Genomic DNA, 23,138 nt, shown 5'->3' with positions numbered 1-23,138 from the left:
TGCATAGGAGTTTCTAATTATCTCTTGAACGCTTCAGGATGGGCTTATGGCATTTTGTTTCAAGATCATTTTATGTTTGATAGGTTTCGATTTTATGACGATAGGCCAACATTTGGCGACAGAAGCGCAAGGTATCCTCCAAGGGATGACTCGGGCTATAGGGTTGGTGTCACACCCCAAAACCACCCCCTAGGAGGATTCGTGGGTTGACCCGAATATCCAATATATTCAAGGACCTCCAAGATCACAAAGCTGTAGATACAAGTCACAAGCAAAACATAATGATAAAATGACAAATATATCCCGAATTTGAGTGCATGGAAAGTAAAGAGTGTACTAGATAATTTACAAGTTATTTACATTGTCATTAAACACCCAAGCAACCAGAAGGTACGATGTCCAACTGTCGGGCCAGAAACTACCAAACTAAACAATATTTACAGTGGACCACGTCCACCAAAAATACTATGTAACGTCAAAAGATAAACGAGCTCCTCGTCATCAGTCCTTATTCTCCAGGGACACCGTGATCGTCCATGTCAGAGGGATCACACCCCTCTGAGTCCAAACCAGCATGGTCACTATAACCATCAGCCGCCGCCTCAAAATAATCCTCCCCGCTGCCATCACATCTACCTGCAGGATCATCTAAAAAGAAAATATTTCACAGGGGTGAGCTCCACCGAGCTCAACAAGTAAAGGATAGACCACACACAAGCATTTGCACATACAAAACCAAAATCCTAATGCATGGATTCACTTTTAAACCTAATTTCCACCTAACAAACAATGTCTAAGTCTCTAAGTCTGTACTACGCCAACAACTCGGGAAAACAGACTTGGGTCTGTCATCTCAACCCAAGTCGTAACCTCAATTGTTGCATGGAGCCCACACCGGTAGTAATCCCCAGATCCCCCCGTGGGTAGACTCCGATAATCATAGCTTGGACCCTACCCCGGTGTTCCACACACTCCTCAGCAACAGGGAGCTATGACCACCCAGCACCTAGACCCCTGTTGGTAAGGGTTGTAGTACCAAGGAATGATATTCCTAGCCATGTGCAGACTAAATGGTATAGTACGAGGTGTACAGTGCTCCCGCATCCCATACTACGGCACACCATACTTCTCGTTTTCAAGTCGTCTACGACATCTATTCTAACATACAAAGTTCACATTCCAACACATTTCACATCGCATCGTAATTTCACAATCATAAGATATAAATGAAATAATTAATAAGACAGGTTCTAACAAGAATAAATTTATACATATGCACGATTCCTGATAATCAATCTAAAATGATAAATATTCCAAAATAAAATCAAGGGCTATCCCTACTTACTTTGCTATAGTTGATTTTGCGCTGCCGGGTTAGTTCACGAGTCGATTGCCGATAGGTTCAATAACCCAAGAACTAGGTCCTAATATTTATAAACCAAACATATATGTTAGGCGGTATTCTAATGTTACTGAAATCCCAAGATAGGTTAAGGTTAATTTAGAATAGGTTTGGAGTTAAGAAAACACCTGACAACAACACTGGTCTGTGTCTCCGGTTGACCAGTGACTTCCACCGGAGACAAATAGTAAACGAAAATTTAAGAAGGTAAACAGAGTTTTGAAGGGGAGGTTTTGGGTTGGTTTTCCCCAATTGACATCAGGGATGATTCTCACATATGAGATTGAATTCCTGTGACTCAAAATAGGCTAGGGAGATGGGCAATTTGGGGAATTGGGGTTAAGTTAGTGACCATAGTTCAGTTATGCAAGAAAAAATTCTGAGTTCTTTTACATGAATTAAACCAACTAAGTATGGTTGGAAACTAGTTTATAAAGCATGGATTTAGACTTAACAGGGTGCTAATTGATGGTAGCACCAACAATCTATGACCCAGATGAAAACTTCCTAATAGGGTTTAACATATATGGAGAAAGCTTGACTAAATTAAACAATCCTCCAAGTAAATCCACACCCATGGAACTGAGTGTTTAGATTCCCAAATTAAGGATGAATTTGGCACAGGAATCATGGTAAGGGAAAAGAATTAAAGGAAGATTCATAGAAAGGAGAAGGTATTACCTTATGGTGGTTGCTGTTTAGAGATATTTGAATGAACTCCTTCTTTAATCAAGTGCATGGAAGCTGAACAGAATTCATAGTCGGATTACAGGGGGGAAATGATTGTAAGAGTAACTAGGATTAGATGGAGGGAGATGTGGGTGGTAAGTCTCTTACCAAAACAGAATTTAGTCTTCAGCTTCCTTCTTTTCTTCTTTCTACTTCACTCGGCTTCTATCGTTTAGCTTTGAAGAGAGGTGAATAGTGAGAGGTGTTTTGTTTATATAGATGGTGGATTAGTCAGTTACTTAAGTCTTATCCTTATTAATTATAAAATAATTAATTAGCCGAATCTGTGTACGAGGGTTAGTTAAGCGGGCCCCAAGTACTAACATTGTTGGGGAAACATTTCAACAAGCTAAATGGGATGCGGCGGCAAGTTCCCCGACTTGAGGCACCGGGTCCCGCACTCCCGAGACAGGAATCTACAGTAATAGTAACTCTAGTTGATATAAGTGGTTGACCAGAGGGATCCACCAGAGTGTGTTTTATGTGTTGTCCAAGTGTCGGAATGCCCCGAGTTTGACGGTTTCACGTACTAACACATTTCTAGCAATGTTTTCATGCCCTAAATACTTAAAGATATGGTCGGAGTCGCTTACCTAGAATTGTACATTTGTTTGTGAACTTTGCAATTGCACCGGGGAGGTATGCGTCGTTTTGCCGACAGGTGACGTAATGATGCAAGGATTCCATCTCCTGTGTCTACTCACTCAAACACCCAACCTATGTTCCACAGGGTACATGGGGCTACGACTTCGGGTTCCAGACTTACAATCGGATTCGGGTTAGTCTTCGGGTCAAAATAAGCCAAACTGTAACATTCTCCCCTCTTAATAGAAATTTCATCCTCGAAATTGACATACCTTGTAAACCGAAAAGATGAGGATATCTTTCCCGCATTTCCTCTTCGCGTTCCCAAGATGCTTCCTCGAGCACGTGGTTTCTCCATCGCACTTTTACGTAAGCGACGGTACGGTTATGAAGCTTGTGCTCCTTTCGCCACAAAATTTCTTCGGGTTGTTCCTTGTATGACATATCAGTTTCTAGTTGTATTGGCTCAGCAGTTAGGATATGTGTTGGGTTTGGTACATACTTTTTCAACATGGATATGTGAAATACGTTATGAACGCCTTCTAATGAGGGTGGTAGAGCTAGTTGATATGCCACCGCTCCGATTCTCTTGAGAATTTCATAAGGCCCAATGTATCTAGGACTCAGTTTCCCTTTCTTACTGAATTGCATAATTCCTTTTGTCAGAGAAACACAGAGGAACACCTTTTCTCCTGTTTGGAACTCCAGATCTTTTCTTCTTACATCTGTGTGGCTCTGTTGCCTGCTCTGTGCTATTTTGATCTTCTCCCTAATCATATCTACCTTCTCACAAGTAGCTTGTATAAGCTCAGGGCCTAGCATACGTCGTTCTCCAACTTCATCCCAATATAAAGGTGTGCGACACTTCTTACCATATAACGCTTCATATGGTGCCATCTCTATAGTGGAATGATAACTATTATTGTATGCAAACTCTATTAATGGAATGTGTGAGTCCCAATTGTCCTTCTTTTCTAGCGCACAGGCTCTAAGCATATCCTCAAGGGTCTGTATAGTTCTTTCTGATTGTCCATTCGTCTAGGGGTGAAAAGCGGTGCTGAGATTTAATTGAGTGCCCATAGCTCGCTGTAAGCCCTTCCAAAACCTTAATGTGAATCTGGGATCCCTGTCGGATACAATGCTGACCGGTACGCCATGAAGACGAACCACATTCTCAATGTATAAATGTGCCAGTTTATCCAGGGAATAAGTGACCCTTATAGAAACAAAGTGAGATGTCTTTGTCATCCTATCAACTATCACCCAGATTGCATCCATACCTTTAGTTGTACGAGGCTGGCCTATTACAAAATCCATCGTAACTTGTTCCCATTTCTACTCTGGTACGGGCAGAGGTTGTAACAAACCATAGGGTCTGTGTCTATCCGCCTTTATTTGTTGGCATGTAAGACATTCTGCCACGTATAGAGCTACAGTTTCTTTCATTCCAATCCACCAATAATAAACTGTTAAGTCTTTGTACATCTTGGTACTGCTCGGATGTATTGAATACGGTGAGCTGTGTGCTTCTTTAAGGATTCGATCTTGTACATCGTAATCATCAGGCACACATAACCTATCTCGAAACTTGAGTGTCCCATCTTCGGTCAGTGTAAAGTCCGGATCCTTCTGAGCCCCTTGCTTGATGTTCTCTATAATCCTTTGCAATTCTGGATCCCTGGGTTGTTTTTCTTTGATCTCCTCTCTAATTGATGGTTGAATATCTAAAGCTACTAATGATAGACATGCCCCATCCACAAGGAGTTCTAGATCCATCTTTCCGGCTTCCTCTATTAGTTGCTTGTTGATAGCTAAGGAAGCGAGCGACATAGTCTGAGATTTTCTGCTTAGAGCATCAGCCACAACATTGGCTTTACCCGAATGGTATTGAATGATACAATCATAATCCTTCACCAATTCCAACCATCTTCTCTGCCTCATGTTTAACTCTTTTTGAGTGAAGAAATACTTTAAGCTTTTATGATCACTGAAAATTTCACTTTTCTCTCCATATAGGTAATGTTGTCAAATCTTCAGGGCAAACACCACAGCTGCAAGTTCCAAGTCATGAGTGGGGTAATTCTTTTCATGTTCTTTCAGTTGTCTCGATGCATAAGCAATCACTTTGTTCTTTTGCATCATAACACATCCCAAACCTGTTCTAGATGCATCAGAATAAACTGCCATGCCACCCGTATTATCTGCAATGGTTAAAACTGGAGCCGTCACCAACCGCTTCCTTAATTCTTGAAAGCTCTTTTCACAGACATCTGACCATTCAAACTTCGCCCCTTTTCTTGTTAGCGGAGTCATTGGTGCAGATATACGTGAGAAATTTTCTATGAATCGCGGGTAATATCCGGCTAAACCCAGAAAGCTACGGATCTGTTACATCCGCCCCCAGATTTGCTATTAATTATAGTTTCTCTCTCTTATGACGTGTAGATTCTACTGCCGTGTACGCTGGTGAGCTGTTTTCACTCGTGGTCAAACCTAGCCACAAGATAGTTGACCAGTTCTCGGGCTTGCCTGTGGAGGAGAGGTTCCTTAACCGACAGTGGGGAAGATTTGTCGATGGTGACTTCGTCGACCATCCTTCCAGTACGAGTCCCCGGAGTGAAGAGTACCGGAGAATGTTTCTTGTGTCCCCACATTTGGACACCTCACTTGGTGATGAGCTTGGAATTACGATTGGGAAACTCTTCGAGATCACGAAGGACACGTCGTAACGGTTGAGGGGTAAGTTTCTACCCTAGTGAATGTTAGTATACTATCCCCTTATTGGCCTTGAAGTGTGGGCCAAAGCCCGATTAATTTCCTTAGGTTTCTGTCCTTTACAGCAGCAACGGACGCACGAACGAACTCACTGAGACCACATCCGCCCATGCTGTTTGTGGCTTTTGGGTGTTTTCCTCGTGTGGGACCCACACCCCGTGCTCCAGACATCCTATTTAGACACCTAGGCAAGGTTGGCCTCACCCTTGATCTCCTTGGCTAGTGGGTGTGCCATATAGGTGGGCCCATTGCCTATTGGGCTTTTAAATGGGTTTGGTTCTTAAGGCTCAAGCCAAACAGGCCCTAAGTGGGGATTAGTCTTAAGGCAAGACTTGGCCATTAAGTCTCATTATTTCTCCTACCAATCCAAAATGTTGGGAGTTGTGGAGCATTGAAGGCTTTGGAGAAGAAGAGTTTGGAGGGGTTGTGGAGGTGGAAATTGTCCATTAATCCATCCTTGAGGTAAATATCCTCATCTTCCTCCCTCTCTTTACCATTTTCGGGTTTGGAGATTCCTTTGGGATTGATTTCCAAGCTTGGGGTTGCTTTTGGAAACCCAATAATCCTTAATGAATGCTTCCTTTGTGACTCTCATCTCTTTCCCTTTAATGTCTTCATGGATTGTTAACCTAAATGCTGTTCAAAGCATTGGAAACCTTGTTTAGGCTAGGGAAGAACCTTGGAGATGGATCCAATCTCTTGAGTCCCCTAGATTCTTTAAAGGGCTTTGTGTTTTGGACCTTCAACGAAGGTTTGGACTCACCTCCCCAACCCTAAGACCCTTATGGTGCCATGGATGAAGGGTTGGAGGTGGAGATCTTCACAGATTTCCAAAGATTGGCGGCAGATCCACTGTCGTGTATCCGCTCGTTAGTCCGCTCAGTATAACCTAGCTGTTGACCTGGGGCGGAGCCACAAGCAGACTCACTAGGTGACTCCGCCCATAGCTCAGGTTGCTCTCGGGTATATCTCAGGGTTTGGACGGATGCACGAGCGGATCCATGTTCCACATCCGCCCGTGAGTCCGCTCCATATATCTTCAGGGTGTGGCCCGGACGGATCCACAACTGGACTCACCTGGCTGCCTCCGTTCCTGCATCCGCCCCTGCTACCTTAACCCAATCCTCTGGTAATTTGTTGGGACCCTTTATGGGACCCACCTATACACTTCTAACTATGTTTTCACGCATCCTCAGATTTTGGGATTTGTACGGGAGTGTGTGCACTTAGGTAAATCTTACCAAACGCGGCGATCGACAAACAAGCAAACTGTGAGTGGGTTTTGGGTAATGATTGGGCTTGATATAAATATAATATATGAATCATATGATGGTTTTGTGCTTGCATTCATTCTTACCATGTTACATCTTTGCATATGAAACCATGTTGGATACGAATTGATGAAATGTGGATATGTTTACTTTACTTTACTATATTGGGTTACGGTGCCGGGTATGCTGATGCCGGAATCCTGAAATTTCTTATTATGTTCATTGCTTGCCATCTTGAACTGTATGCACCACGCCGTGCTGGTACCCGGGTACTAGATGGAATGGGATGTTGATGCACCTGGAATATCTCTCGGGACGATAGGATTTGTATATAGTATATATGTGGTTAAGATTTATGCTTTCTTATGCTATGACCCTTGCCAACAGGGGTTTATGTATTGGATAGCCTGAGCACCTATTGCCTGTGGGGGAGAGAGGCTAGGTCAGGGGTAGTGATGGCTATCAGGGTTTGCCACTAGGTGGTCTGATGACTTCGACCGGCGTAGGCTCCCTTGTGATAATTGAGGTTTCACTGGGGCGATAAGTTAAGTGACCCTCAGTGCCTCCCGAGTTATCATATTAGTATATACCATGACTTAGACTGTTGCTAGGTGGAAAATATGATTAACATTACATGCATCATGGACTATGTGTGATTGTGTGTTTGTGCACTTCCCTTTCCCCTCACTGGCTCAGTGGAGCTAACCCCCTATGTACATAACTTTTTAGATTTTGATACAGATGGTGGCTATTTGGCTAGCTTAGAAGCTCAGCCGGCAGATTATGATGGTATTGGCGCAGAGGAGCCTGAGTTTATGTCTGATGATCATGACGACGGTTGCCCCTGTGATGATTGTGCTTACAGGCACTGATGTGGTTGGGGATTGTCCCCACTTTTGATTCTTTTGGGGCTTTGTGCCCATTATGAACATTTTTTGTATTAACTATACTTTATTTTGAGTAATTACGTCATGGTCAGTTGGTACCCAGTGTCGAATTATTACTATATCACTTAGCCTTTTGAACATACTATAATTGCTATGTAAATATTGCTTCCGCTCTTAGTATCTCTGACATTAAACGGATTATTCCTTTCTTTTACGCAAATGAAATCATTTGGGTGGGTCCTTGGGTGTTAACTATGGCTTGGGACACTGTGTCATTGATCCTGGTAGGAATTGGGGTGACGTGTGTCATCCTAATCGCCCTCTTGACTGTGCTTGTGGCATAAGCTTGGGATAGGGGCGTGACAGGATCTCCGTGGCATTTTTTGGAGTTTTCCATTCAAGTACTGCTTTAACTTTTCCCGGGTCGACTTCAATGCCCCTATCTGAAACCACGTGGCCCAAGAATCCTATCTGACGAAGCCAAAATCCACATTTGCTAAACTTCGCAAATAACTGGTGTTCCCTCAGACGTCCCAATGCAAATCTTAGGTGTTGGGCATGATCCTCCTCGTTCTTGGAGTAGATTAGGATGTCGTCAATAAATACAATGACATACTTATCCAACACGTCATGGAATACTCTATTCATCATATCCATGAATGCGGCCGGGGCATTTGTTAAACCAAAAGACAACACCAAGAATTCATAATGCCCGTATCTCGTTCTGAATGCCGTTTTATGAATATCGTCACCCTTGATCTTCAGTTGGTGATAACCCGACCTAAGATCAATTTTAGAGAAAACACTTGCACCTTGTAATTGATCGAAAAGATCATCGATATGTGGCAATGGATATCGGTTTTTTATTGTGAGTTTGTTTAATTCTCGATAATCAATGCACAGTTACATGCTTCCATCCTTCTTTTTAACAAACACTAGTGCTCCCCAAGGTGATACGCTGGGCCATATAAATCCCTTCTTCAATAAATCTTATAATTGGATTTGCAAGTCTTTCAACTCTATTGGTGCCATTCTATATGGTGTATTGGACACCGGTGCCGCCCCCAGGGTCAGATCTATTACGAACTCTGTTTCCCGTTCTGGAGGTAATTGAGTTAAGTCGTCAGGAAACACGTCCGAAAATTCTCTGACTACATTTATTTCTGTCAGAGGTTTGATCTATGCCTCAGTGTCTATAACCGTGGCTAAATACCCTTGACACCCGTCATCCAACAATTTCTTTGCTTGGAGGGCTGAAATAGTTACTTTCCTGGCTTTCTTTGGTGATTCACTTACATATATAAATTCATCACTGCTTTGAAGTTTGAATAAAATTTTCTTCTCTGCACACATGACATTGGCCCCATGAGTGGACAGCCAATCCATACCAAATATCACATTGAAATCCTTCATGTCAAACTTGATCAGATGAGCGATCAAGCTTCGCCCACAGATTTCCACCAGACAGGGTTCGTAAACTTCTTTCAAATTTATAATACTCCCAGTTGGGGTGCTAACTACCAATTTGTGTCCTAAATTCTTCAGGGGTATGTTCATCTTATTAGCAAAACCCTTTGATACGAAGGAATGCGACGCACCGGAGTCAAACAACATATATGTAGTTGTGGATGCTATAGATAAAGTACCTAGGGATTCAAATAAAAGACATTGATGAAAACAAGGTTTGTAAGTCATAATGTATTCACAGTATTCCATTTGTCAGATTTCGATTGTGTACCTGTCATTACGTCGGGATTTTCTTCAGCTTCCTCATTGGTCAGAGCATATACCTTCCCTTGAGTTCTATTACCTTGGGGTATGAAAGGTCGGTTGGTAGGTTGAGACTATGATGGTGCACCTACTTTCCGGTGAGGACAGTCTCTGGCCAAATGTTCGGATTAATTGCACTAGAAACATCGGAGCGGACCATAGGGTCGCAATGCAGTTGAAGAATTCCCATGTTGAGGGGATGCTTGATTTACTTGACTAATAGCTGGACGACAAGACTGGGCAGCTGGTGTAGCTTAACTTGGAATGGAGCGACTGTATTGAGTGGATTGACTGAAAGTAGGCCGAGTAGTTTGCGAAGCTTCTCCCGTCTCAGATCTACGGTATTGTATTGGTGTTGGATTGTACACAGGTCCTCTAAATGATTTATTGGGCTAACCATAGTTTTGGAAAGTATTTGTTCTTTTTCCCAATACCTGTGAAGTTGTTGCCTTCTTCTTCAACCTATCCTCCACAATCTTCGCCTTTTGAACCATCTGAGTGAAAGACTGTATATCCAAAATGGCCAGCATGGCACTGATATTGGGTTTGAGCCCCTTCTCAAACTTCTTTGTTTTGCAGGGATCACTTCTCATGTGTACCAGAGCAAAATGAAATAAATCCTCAAACTGTTGTTGATAATCCAAGATTGAACCTGATCCTTGGACAAGAGCCGCAAACTCCGCTTCTTTCTCATCCCTGAAGCTTTCTGGAAAGAAGTTTCCTAAAAAGACTTCCTTAAACTGTTCCCAAGTGGGATTGGGGTGTATCACTTCCAAATTTGCCTTTGTTGATTTCCACCAAGCCGCGGCCTCATCTTGCAACTGGAATCTGGCACAGATTATCTTTTGAGCGTTTGTGCATTCTAATACTTCGAAAGTTCTTTCCATGGTGCTAATCCATTGCTCGGGCTGTAGTGGATCCGTGCCAATCTTTGAGAACGACGATGGTTGTAGCATTTTGAACTTCTCCATCACCTTTGATGTAGAATTATCCAGAACATTCGGAGGCATAGGAGAAGGGAAGTTTGGAACATAGTTGGGTCGCGGTGCACCTCTTTGCTGCATAATCGCCATGAATTGGTTGTTCATGTTAATCATAAGCTCATGTTGTTGTTGCTGGATCCGTAACATATGAGCCATAATGGTTGTCATGTCACCATCTGTTGCAACAGGAGAAGGTACAAAAGTAGGAACAACAGCTGGAGGATCAGCCTGAGGATTAGTTGAAGGAATAGTTGGAGGATCTTCTACTGCCGATGTAGGTTGGACATCCGGTGCGCTGGCAGAAGTGGCAGCAGTTCCAACATTTTGGGCCACAAATCCATGTAGAACATTTTCGTTACTTGTACTAGCCATGAGTACCTTCAGAGAGGACAGAGACAATACACACTAATACGTCATGGATGTTTTTATATTCAATTACAGTTCTCAGCATATGTATTCAAGTAGTTGTTAATGGAGGTAATCATTCCTAAAATCAGAATTTTATAATCTAACTTACCAAAAAAAAATGCAAACTGTTAGAGTTCAAGCTCAAGGTTGAACTTCTCCTAGCCGCACAAAATTATTATTTGTCATTGTTCATTCATTGCTCAGGAGTAATTACCTCGCTCTGTGGTTCTACTGGTCATATACAACTCTTCTTACTCTCTCAATATTCTTTTTGCTTTCTCGATGATTGTGTTTAGTTTAAAAATTCTCTTCCTAAGCTGGCTCAAATACCTCATAGGATTAGAACGCTAGTCGCTCGAGTCTCTTCTTGGTGAAGTAAATTTCTAGGTCAATGTACAGTATATCACCCTTTACCTCTTCAGCTAGAGCAAGGTAATACTCTTGGTCTACAATCCAACAATTAGTTGCTCGTTCAATTATCCTTTCCAATTCCTCCTTAGCCCTAACTTTAATATTTTCAAGCCTTGCTATCCTCTTCCTCAGTCTAGCAAACCAAATCATATCGTTAGTAGGTTGGTAAGCGTAGTTGGCATGTCCATTCCCTGTTTCAGGAGAGTTAGGTGTTGATTAGAAAAAAAATTTCAAGTCAAGAACTTAATTCATAAAATTATCAAAATTTTTTTTGTCAATAAATGAAATTTAAAAAAAAATAAAATTTGTACATAAAAAGTGTGTATCAGTAAATGGTGTAAATACCCCCAAATTTTATTCCAAAAGTGTCCAAACTCATATCTTTCAAACATTTTCAGTTCTGATTGTCTTTGGTCGATGCGAGTGGTCGATAAGAGACATCGACTAGAGAGTCGGGGACAGCTTTAAAACCCATTCGTAAGTCATTTTTTCCTATTTCTCTTTTAGGTTTTTGGAGAAGAGACTGTTCAGAGGTCGACCAGAAGCCCTTTTCAAGTATTGCTCTTACTAATCCAAGGTTCTACCACCAAGTCTTTGCATCCAACATCAAGATTAGGTAAAAACTCCTTTTTCTTTCTTCCCCTTTCTCAAATTTCAGTTTTTCCCTTCTCTATTGGAAACCTAATGTAAGTACCGTGGTTCCTCGGGACGAGGGTTTCCTCAGCCCTTATGGTATATGGCGACATAGGGTTTTGGGAGATGTATGTGTGTGTGTATATGGATATGGATAATATTGATAAATAGGGGATTGGGATCATGCATTAAAATATGCTAATATAATGTGAAGTCGCCATCTAGGGTTAGGGCCTAGGACCCATTAAGTGTAGCCCTACCCGTTGTGAGCGGAATCGGGCTACATGACTCCATATGGTCCGACCAAAGGTTCGGGTAAGGGGTCAGATTACGAGTGTGGGAAGGTGTTAGGCACCCACCTCGCCCGGTCGAGACCGGTCTCTCTGTGTTAGATGCTACATAAGGACGAATGTTCTCTCTCTTTTATTACGGGGATGGGGGACATTATAAACTACATTTAGATGCTATGAATTGAACTAAAGCATAATAAACTACATTACATGTATGAAAAATACGGACTAAAACGATGAAATATGAAAGGACTACATTGAATCAACAAAAATGCAATAATTATACCTGTATGGTTGTATTCCCCTGGCTCAGGGGAGATAGACGAATGGACTGACGCTGCTTTTTTCTCGGCAGAGTAACGGCTCTTTCAAGTGACTTGGAGAGGAGTAAACAGACAGAATAACGTCTGTAACAAAGGAGTTTTGATGGTTATCCGTGCACAGACGGGATACCAACACCAAGGAGCAAAAGTGCTCTATACTCGGAGGGACAATTGAAGGATCTGTCCACTACAAGAAAACTTCAAGCACTCACACTCCCATGAGAAAAGGAGGAGAAATGAGGGTGAAAAGGGAAGAAAAGAGGCTAGGAATCACTTGGGGAGGGTCTCTCCACCCAAAATTCCTTGGGAAATGTGCGAGGGGACCCTCCTATTTATAGGGAGGGACCCCTTCTCTCTCCTGGCCGGATAAGTCCTCCACGGCGCCGTGGGTGACGTCAGCAGGCTGATGTCACACCCCCTCATGGCGCCGTGGGAAGGCGTCCACGGCGCCGTGGGAAGAGTCCATGGCGCCGTGGGAGTGCAGTGCCATTTTTCCTTGTTTTTTGGCCTAAAATGGGCCATTTTGTGCTCAGCATGGTTCTTGGTCTTATGGGTCATGTATCTTTGGGTCTAAAAAGAGGGAGAGTGCGTCGTCCATCGTCCATGTCCCGTTGCCATCATTGCCAATTAGGGGGTGACAAAAAATCAGTGTCTACACCTAATTTTTTTTGTTTCTTGTGAAATCCTTCCTTATTTCTTTGTTTTCCCTTCATAGATGTTATCTATCTTGCTCATTGTACACTCTCTATGTTTCCATTTCTCCTCTTGTTACATTCTACACCCTTTTCTACTTATTTGTGTGATTTTTTTTTTTTTTTTTGAGGTTTTATTTATCTTTTTGGTTGTTGGTTTGATTATATATATATATATTTTTATATAAACTATGCCATCAAGTTCTTGTTTGTGAGGCTTTTTTTTTATTTTTCATGGTTGCTGTTTTTTTTTAAGTCTTGTAATTTGTTAGCCCTTTTTTTTTTTGCTCTCATATAACCTACATATCTCTTTTGGTTATATCCCATGCCTCTAGTTCCTGTTTATGAAGTTCATAATTGCATATACATATATGTATATATATATATATATTATATATATTCCTTCATGTTCATGTATTTTATAACACATAACTTTCTCCACTTCTTACTATTTCTTGCAGCCATGTCATCAAGCAGGTCCGGTGGTGCTCCAAGGAAAACCTTGGCTAGCAAGCACCCACGGCAAGAACTACCATCGCTACCATCTTCATCATCCCCATCATCCGAGGATGAGCCATATATTGCTCCTACGGAGGAGGAAGAGAGTGAGGAAGAGGAAATGGGTGAGTTTGATGATTACCTGTTCTTGAGTTACTCAATTTCTCAAAAATGGAATGCCTACCGTGTGAAAAAGGTGGAAAATGGTAAAGTGGTCAATACAGAGCACCTCAGGAGGTTCAAGGTTTATGAGCGTTTTAACACACTGGGTTGGGCTCCCATGTTAGTACCTGAGTTACCTTGTTATCCACTCTTGGTTCAGTATTTTTAATGCAATTTGACTGTTTCTCATAGCGAAGATCACCAAGAATATCTTTTGACGAGTAGGGTCACGGGAGTTGATATTGAGCTTACTCCCCGACAGTTGGCCATTATATTGGGTATTTCTATGGATGGGGAGCAGTTTTATTTTAAGCCAAGCACTAACACTTCGACCATCATTCCAATGGAGACTCGCAAGCAAGTGTACAAAATACTCACAGGTACCAACCGAATCCCCACATCTAAGGTGGAGTATAAGCCATCCCCGAGGGTTTTGAGCTGTGTTGTCCAATACAACATATGCCCCAAAGGAGGAACTGGAGTGGTGTTGCCATCTTGAGGGCATATATTTGCCTATACATGGCGGGTAGGGGAGGACCCCAGATTTGTCTACCATATTTTCTGATGAAGACCATGATGTATCATGCAAGGAATCCAGGGGACGGTAACTTACCTTATGGGAGACTTCTCTCTCAAGTCTTCTGGCACTTCAAAGTTGATTTTACTGGTGAGGTTCCTGGTGGAGAGGGAAAAGAGTTAATCAATGATGCTACTCTTAAAAGGATGCAGTTGTTCAATAAGGCCGGACGTGATGAGGAGGGAGGACCGCATCAGGGTGATACTACTAGAGGCCATGTGGGGCTTCATCCTCACAGGGATTATCACCATCAGTCGGAGCTTTTGGTTGGGAGAGCATGATGGCTCGCCTTGACAGCATATCTAATCGATTAGCTTAGGGCTTTCCAAGTGTGCGGGAGGATGTGGCTTCTCTGAGCAGTAGGGTGGGCACACTCGAGCAGAGGTTTGATTTCTGGGATGCCCACTTTTGACTTGATTCGCATCCACCACCAGCCGCTCGTCATCTGCATCAGGAGTAGACTTGGACCTTAGGATATTTTGAAATTACTAGCTATGTCTATGTGTTTTTTTTATTTTTATTTTAATTTCAGCCTTTTGTTTCTACCAAATGTATGTCTTTTTTTTTTTCTGTAGTCCTGATGTAAAAGCTTATGCTCTTATTTAATACATATATTATCGGTTTTTGCACCTGACTAGTCTCCTATGGTGTTCTTCTACCCTCCACTTATATTTACATTCTTTGAAATATTTTCCATTTTATTTCTTGGTTCTAGACTTCATTCTTATTACTTCCACCACTTGTGACTATAAATAGAGCTTCATGCTCTGATACCAAGCTTTGTTACACCCCGAAACCACCTCCTAGGAGGATTTGTGGGTTGACCTGAATATCCAATGTATTCGAAGACCTCCAGGGTCACAAAGCTGTAGATACACGTCACAAGCAAAACATAATAATAAAATGACAGATATGTCCCGAATCTGAGTGCATGGAAAGTAAAGAGTTTACTAGATAATTTACAAGTTATTTACATTGTCATTAAACACCTAAGCTACCAGAAGGTACGATGCCCAACTGTTGGGCCAGAAACTACCAAACTAAATAATATTTATAGTGGACCACATCCACCAAAAATACTATGTAACGTCAAAAGATAAACGAGCTCCTCGTCATTAGTCCCTATTCTCCAGGGACACCGTGATCGTCCATGTCAGAGGGATCACACCCCTTTGAGTCCAAACCAGCATGGTCACTATAACCATCAGGCGCCGCCTCGAAATAATCCTCCCCGCTGCCATCACATCTACCTGCAGGATCATCTAAAAAGAAAACATTCCATAGGGGTGAGCTCCACCGAGCCCAGCAAGTAAAGGATAGACCACACACAAGCATTTGCACATACAAAACAAAAATCCTAATGCATGGATTTACTTTTAAACCTAATTTCTACCTAACAAACAATGTCTAAGTCTCTAAGTCGGTACTACGCCAACAACTCGGGAAGACAGACTTGGGTCCGTCATCTCAACCCAAGCTGTAACCTCAATTGTTGCATGGAGCCCACATCGATAGTAATCCCCAGATCCCCCCATGGGTAGACTCCGATAATCATAGCCTAGACCCCACCCCGGTGTTCCACATACTCCTCAGCGACAGGGAGCTATGACCACCCACCACCTGGACCCCTATTGGTAAGGGTTGTAGTACCAAGGAATGATGTTCCTAGCCATGTGTAGACTAAATGGCATAGTACGAGGTGTACAATGCTCCCGAATCCCATACTACAGCACACCATACCTCTCATTTCCAAGCCGTCTACGACATCTATTTTAACATACAAAGTTCACATTCCAATATATTTCACATCGCATCGTAATTTCACAATTTCATAATCATAAGATATAAATGAAATAATTAATAAGATAGGTTCTAACAAGAATAAATTTATACATATGCACGATTCCTGATAATCAATCTTAAATGATAAATATTCCAAAATAAAATCAAGGTCTATCCCCACTTAATTTGCTATAGTTGATTTTGCGCTGCCGGGTTAGTTCATGAGTCGATTGCCGGTAGGTTCAATGACCCAAGAACTAGGTCCTAATATTTATAAACCAAACATATATGTTAGGCAGTATTCTAATGTTACTGAAATCCCAAGATAGGTTAAGGTTAATTTAGAATAGGTTTGGAGTTAAGAAAACACCTGACAGCAACATTGGTTTGTGTCTCTGGTTGACCAGTGACTTCCACCAGAGATAAATAGTAAACGAAAATTTAAGAAGGAAAATAGAGTTTTGAAGGGGGTTTTGGGTTGGTTTTCCCCAATTGACATCAGGGATGATTCTCACATATGAGATTGAGTTCCTATGGCTCAAAATAGGCTAGGGAGGTGGGCAATTTGGGGAATTGGGGTTAAGTTAGTGACCATGGTTCAGTTATGCAAGAAAAATTCTGAGTTCTTTTACATGAACTAAACCAACTAAGTATGGTTGGAAACTAGTTTATAAAGCATGGATTTAGACTTAACATGGTGCTAATTGATGGTAGCACCAACAATCTATGACCCAGATAAAAACTTCCTAATAGGGTTTAACATATATGGAGAGAGCTTGACTAAATTAAACAATCCTCCAAGTAAATCCACACCCATGGAACTGGGTGTTTAGATTCCCAAATCAGGGATGAATTTGGCACAGGAATCATGGTAAGGGAAAAGAATTAATGGAAGATTCATGGAAAGGAGAAGGTATTACCTTATGGTGGTTGCTGCTTAGAGATATTTGAATGAACTCCTTCTTTAATCAAGTGTATGGAAGCTGAACAGAATTCATAGCCGGATTACAGGGAGGAAATGATTGTAAGAGTAACTAGGATTAGATGGAGGGAGATGTGGGTGGTAAGTCTCTTACCAAAACAGAATTTAGTCTTCAGCTTCCTTCTTCTCTTCTTCTTCTTTTTCTTCTTTCTACTTCACTCGACTTCTATCGTTTAGGTTTGAAGAGAGGTGGATAGTGAGAGGTGTTTTGTTTATATAGATGGTGGATTAGTCGGTCACTTAAGTCTTATCCTTATTAATTACAAAATAATTAATTAGCCGAATCTGTGTACGAGGGTTAGTTAAGTGGGTCCCACGTACTAACATTATTGGGGAAACATTTCAACAAGCTAAATGGGATGCGGCGACAAGATCCCCGACTCGAGGCACCGGGTCCCGCACTCCCGAGACAAGAATCTCTAGTAATAGTAACTCTGGTTGATATAAGTGGTTGACCAGAGAGATCCACCAGAGTGTGTTTTATGTGTTGTCCAAGTGTCGGAATGCCCCGAGTTTGGCGGTTTCGCGTACTAACACATTTCTAACAATGTTTTCATGCCCTAAATACTTACAGATATGGTCGGAGTCGCTTACCCATAATTGTACATTTGTTTGAGAACTTTGCAATTGCACGGGGGAGGTATGCGTCGTTTTGTCGGCAGGTGACATAATGATGCAAGGATTCCATTTTTCCGTGTCTACTCGCTCAAACACCCAACCTATGTTCCACAGGGTACACGGGGCTACGACTTCGGGTTCCAGACCTATAATCGGATTCGGGTTAGTCTTCGGGTCAAAATAAGCCAAAGTGTAACAGTTGGGACGTGAAACTGTAACAGTTGGGACTTGAAGTTGCTGAAATCTGGACAAATATGGAGGATTTGGTGGGGCTTCTTCCCAGTTAAAACCCGAGATATGATCGAAACTAGTTGAAACCAGGTCGAAACTTGGTACTTTTTCTCAGCCAACTCGAGACTGTGGTTTCGAGGCCCAGAAATGGTTTTTTAGGTCTGATTTTTGTACACAACCTATTTTTGACATTCTAAACACAATGCATGAACTATTTTTACCACAAAAAAAAATAAAAAAAATCTCAAATGATACTTGTGGTTATTGATCCAAGTTTATTAGTGTACGTTGAAGGATACACTAAACCTGGTATTATAAATACTTAGTTCTTTTTTTTTTGGGTAAACTTATAAATACTTAGTTCACATATTAAAGTTCAAGAACACTGAATTATACATGTTATCCAAATAAAATATTAAGATACTCCTTTCTCAATTCCATGCGTAGTTTCTTGGTGGGTCAATTCCACGAGTTGCGTACCACTGAATATTTCGAAGTCGTTCCTCTAAATGTACTACATATGTATATTGTTCTGATAGTCCATAATTGCCCATCTATAAGCCCCATCATCAACTTGTATAAGATATCCCAACCACTGTAAGAAGTTGGAGCCGACACACATGATTGGGATGGATACCCGAATATACTATCGACAAAGGATGACCCAACACCTGACCCATCCCCATATTCATATGTAGCAATAGATGTATCATGACCACCCCCATATCCAAATGAACCGGTGCTCTCGAACGATGGTCCACTAGCATATCCACCATACGGTCCATACCCAACATATGATGGATTAAGAGAGTTGATGTAGCTTGTAGATGCACCAAACGAAGAAACCTCTCGAAGAAATCCACACTTTTGAGCCAAACTCCCACTCCCTGTGTTGAAATAACCAAAACAGCTTCTGTTTCGATCGAAACTAACGAGAAATGGCAAGTTTCAATCGAAACTTGTCATTGTTGATATGCTAGTTTGGATTGGTTCAACTGGTTTTAACCAGTTTCGACCAGTTTTGACTACCAGTTTCGACCAAAACCAATCGAAACCAACCGAAACCAACCGAAACCCTGTATTTTTTAAACTTCCACCTTAACTCGTCTCGATTTCTTGTGAAACCGAAATTTTTCGATGGTTTTCAATTGGTTTCGATCGACTTCTCTTTCCATTTGAGGGTACTGGCCGTGGGGTATGTTATCTATTTTTTTGGATCTTTCATATCTCACTTGGAACATAGTAATTTGTGTTAAGAAATATGCTGAGATTCTCTAGGTTTTTGAGTCTTTGGCCTATTCTTACCCCCCAAAAAAAAAATTCTTTAGTTTGTAGGGCCATGGTTAATAAGTTATTTTTTGTTCATCAGGGGAAGAATGTAGATAATAACTCTCTTTTTTAATGTTATTTCTTTTCTTTGGTTATCAGGGGAAAAAGAACCTTCAATACACAGACATTCAACATATCATCGTGGCCTGGCATGTATGTCCCATGTACATCCCATGGGTAATGTAGATATTAACTCTCTTTTTCAATGCTTTGTTTTGTAATTTGTAATTTCGAAAACTCTGTCGCAATGCATATCCCATGTATTGAATTGAATTTTTTTAACCTGTGAATATGTTTCTTTTTTACATAAAAAACTCCACCACCTTGGTGTGAATCTTCTTCTTCCTCCATCGCTGGAGTGCTTTCCCTCTCGTTACTTTCTCAGTGTGCCTCCCCCACTGACGATGAACTCCAAAGCCCTCTTATTACTCCCACCTCCACCATCCTCGTCCCAACCACCACCACCCCCACCACCGGTTGAACCTGTTGTCTCTAGAGAAGATAGTATCGATAATGAAGATATCTTCGAACTGGAAGACGAAACCAAAGATAGGCTCTCTCATTGTGAAAGGTTAACGCTAGCAGGCATGATACTTGCAGGTAAACCTTATTGAAAGCAAGCAGTTACGGAAGCGTTAGTGTCTGCCTGGAATACTACCCAGCCTGTCGTTGCGTCCTTCCTGAGGGAGAACATTTATCTCTTCAAGTTTGAACACCTTATGGATGTTCTTAATGTCCTCAATGAGACTCCTTGGTTGGTAGCTGGCAACTTGATTATCTTGGAGCAGTGGAAGCCTTCCAAAGATTGGACCTTTGAGTCTACGGAGATCTGGATACAACTCCATGCCATACTAGTAGCACTGCATGACCACCACCTAGTGGAGCAACTGGCTAGGAGGGTTGGTAAGGTTACAAAGCTGATGTTAATCTCGGGAGTAAGAGGCGGGCAGAAGTTAGCCTTCTTCAGAGCGAGAATCTGTCTAAATGTCCACAAACCTTTGAAGGCCTCTCTGAAGATCAAACGACGCAATGGAGACAGATTCTCGGTAGAGGTAAGGTATGAGCAGTTGCCTTTGTTCTACTACTACTGTGGGTGTCTGGGACATGATGAACACAGATGCAAAATACTTTTCGATGATGAGGAGAAGCATTGCATTGCCCACGAGTGCCACGCAAGCCTCCCCTGCCCTGCTTTCATCCGTCGCCATTATCAACCTCAGTTGCGATGCCCCACTCCTGATGCTCGACTCATCGACCAGACCATCATGATTCTACTAAAACCCCCTACCTTTGGTCACTCAGGCCCCTCCACCTCCCCGCTTGATCGCCGACCACCTTCACCGGCAGGAACCAGTGTCCACCCTAGCACCCCCCCAGGCAGTTACGATTTCCTCCCCATCTCCTAACTGTTCCATCACTACCCACGACTCCTCCCAGCCATGTGGCCATTCCCTGACTCCCATGTCCCCCTTTTCCGCAGGCCCATCTATCCAACCTTGTGCGGTTTCAGGGAACCAATCAACCCCGTCTCTCCTGATAGAGCCGTTAGCCACCTACCACCCGAGCCAACCCCCCCTCGTCCCACACCACGTCATTCCCCAAATTCCGCTCCCACGTAATCAAACTCCCACTACTCCTGAATCTTCTAACCACCACCTCCTCCACATCCTCCAATAACTTCCTCAACTACCAGAACTCTCTCAGGCCCTAACTGTGCTACTCCCCCACCTTTCAGAATGTTCTCTCACTAACCAGAACCGTGGGTTATCCACTTACCTAACTGCCAACCCCACGATAAGTGATCGAGTTATGATGGAGCCCCAACCCAGTTATCCAAACCCGATGACCCCTACCTTTAACCCGACCCATCTGGACCGCCCTTCCCAGAACCCTAAACGACCCTGAGTGTCCAAGGAGGAAGCTATGGCCCTGGAGGATGTCACTATGACAAATGAGATTATTGATGCTACTTCTACTGAACATCCTTTTTTCGGAGTTACCCCAGTGGAGGATGGTGTGTACCATCTCCACGGGAAGTAATGAAGCTTCTTGGTTAGAATAGTTAAGGGTTGGGGAGTCCCTCGACTATTTGCTCTTTTTTTCTTCTCCTCAAATCGGAAGGCCCAGATATTGTTTATCTTATGAAGACGAAGAGCAAGCAGGCACTTTTGAATAAGTTGTGTAGACAAGGACATTTTAAAGAAGTTGTTACTGTGGAACCAGTTGGTAGCTCTGGGGGCCTTGCCCTTTTGTGGAAGGATAATATACAGATCAGTGTTTTACATTCTGATGCACATGTTCTTGATGTTGAAGTCACACCAAAGGATAGCCCACCCTTTTATCTCACATGCGTCTATGGAGATCCAGTGCGACATAGAAGGAAGGAAGTGTGGGATAGAATTGCCTCATTCGGTAGCACTCGACAGGGAAATTGGCTTTGCTACGGTGACTTCAATTCCTACCTTTCCTGGCAGGAGAAAGTGGGAGGTTCTCAGTCAAACTCAAAGGATTCTGAGATTTTCAAGGACTTCCTCAATAGCTGCAACCTAGTTGACCTGGGATTTAATGGCCCATCTTACACATGGAATAATAAGAGAGAAGGTGCATCCAATATCAGGATCCGGCTGGATCGTGCCCTTTGTAACTCTGAATGGAGGCAGCACTTTGCTTCTACTGCTGTGTTCGTGAAGCCGGCGGTCAGCTCAAACCATTGCCCCATTGTGATTGATACTGAAGGAGGGATCTTTCGAGGACAAAGGCCTTTCAGGTTCGAGTCTATGTGGCTGAAGCACAGTTATTGTAAGAATGTTGTTGCTCAAGGCTGGGCGATTGCACCTAATGGGACGGCAGTACATAGAATGATGGGGAAGGTTAAGCATTGCCGCAGGGTTTTTAAAAAATGGAACAAAGAGGTATTCGGGAATATCCAGGTGAACATCAGAAACCTTAAGGCTGAATTGGAACACCTCCAAGGGCTCCCCAGTTCGAGTTTCTCCCAGTTAAAGGAGGCTGAAGTGCACAAACTGCTAGAGGAAGAACTCCAGAAAGAAGAAGAGTTGTGGAGGTAGAAATCTAGGGTAGAATGGTTGAAAGGGGGAGATAAGAACACTTCTTTCTTTCATACCTCTACCCCTAGAAAGAGACACCACAACAGAATTTTGAAACTGAAATCCTCTACAGGGCAATGGTCATCTTCACAAGTTGAGGTCTCAAATATTCTCTGCACTCACTTCCAAAACCTGTATTCCTCTGAACCGGTGGATAATACAGCTCTAGCCCAAGTCTTGAGCTTTGTCCAACCAGTGGTTTCGAATGAACTGAATGATATTTTATGTAGAGAGCCTTCTATGGATGAAGTGAAATCTGCACTCTTTGCGATGGGAGCTCTTAAATCACCTGGTCCGGATGGCATTCCTCCCATTTTCTTCCAAAAGCATTGGGAGATTGTGAAAAATGACCTCTTTGCTTTTGTGAAGGAATTCTTTTGTTTGGGTCATATCCCTAAAGAGCTTAATCAGACTTATGTTTGTCTTATTCCAAAGGTTGCTAGCCCTGAATCTGCAGATCAGCTTCGGCCAATAAGCTTGTGTAATGTGACGTTCAAAATCATCACCAAGCTTATTGCAGACCGCTTGCATGGATCGTTGGACCAAATTATTGCTCCCACTCAGTCGGCCTTCATCCCCAACCGCCTTATCTTTGACAACATTATGGTGGCTCATGAGTTGTTTCACTACATCAGAAAACATAAAAAAGGTAAGGCAAAATTCCTAGCTCTTAAGTTGGATATGAAAAAAGCT

General features: G+C 42.4%; 1 protein-coding gene across 1 annotated transcript; it reads right to left on the bottom strand.

The window, feature by feature from the left end:
• Window positions 1-508: 508 nt before the first annotated feature.
• On the bottom strand, window positions 509-3,613 carry LOC122645431. The gene is made up of 2 exons (XM_043838734.1): window positions 2,989-3,613; window positions 509-636 (listed from the first exon to the last, which is right to left on the bottom strand). Exons 1-2 carry the CDS (start codon window positions 3,611-3,613, stop codon window positions 509-511), a joined length of 753 nt encoding a protein of 250 aa, XP_043694669.1.
• Window positions 3,614-23,138: the final 19,525 nt, after the last annotated feature.

The sequence above is a fragment of the Telopea speciosissima genome, chromosome 11 (assembly GCF_018873765.1).
Source record: "Telopea speciosissima isolate NSW1024214 ecotype Mountain lineage chromosome 11, Tspe_v1, whole genome shotgun sequence".
NCBI lineage: Eukaryota > Viridiplantae > Streptophyta > Magnoliopsida > Proteales > Proteaceae > Telopea > Telopea speciosissima.
The sequence above is the reverse complement of the archived record's forward strand: the minus strand, read 5'-3'. Positions and strand labels throughout refer to the sequence as shown.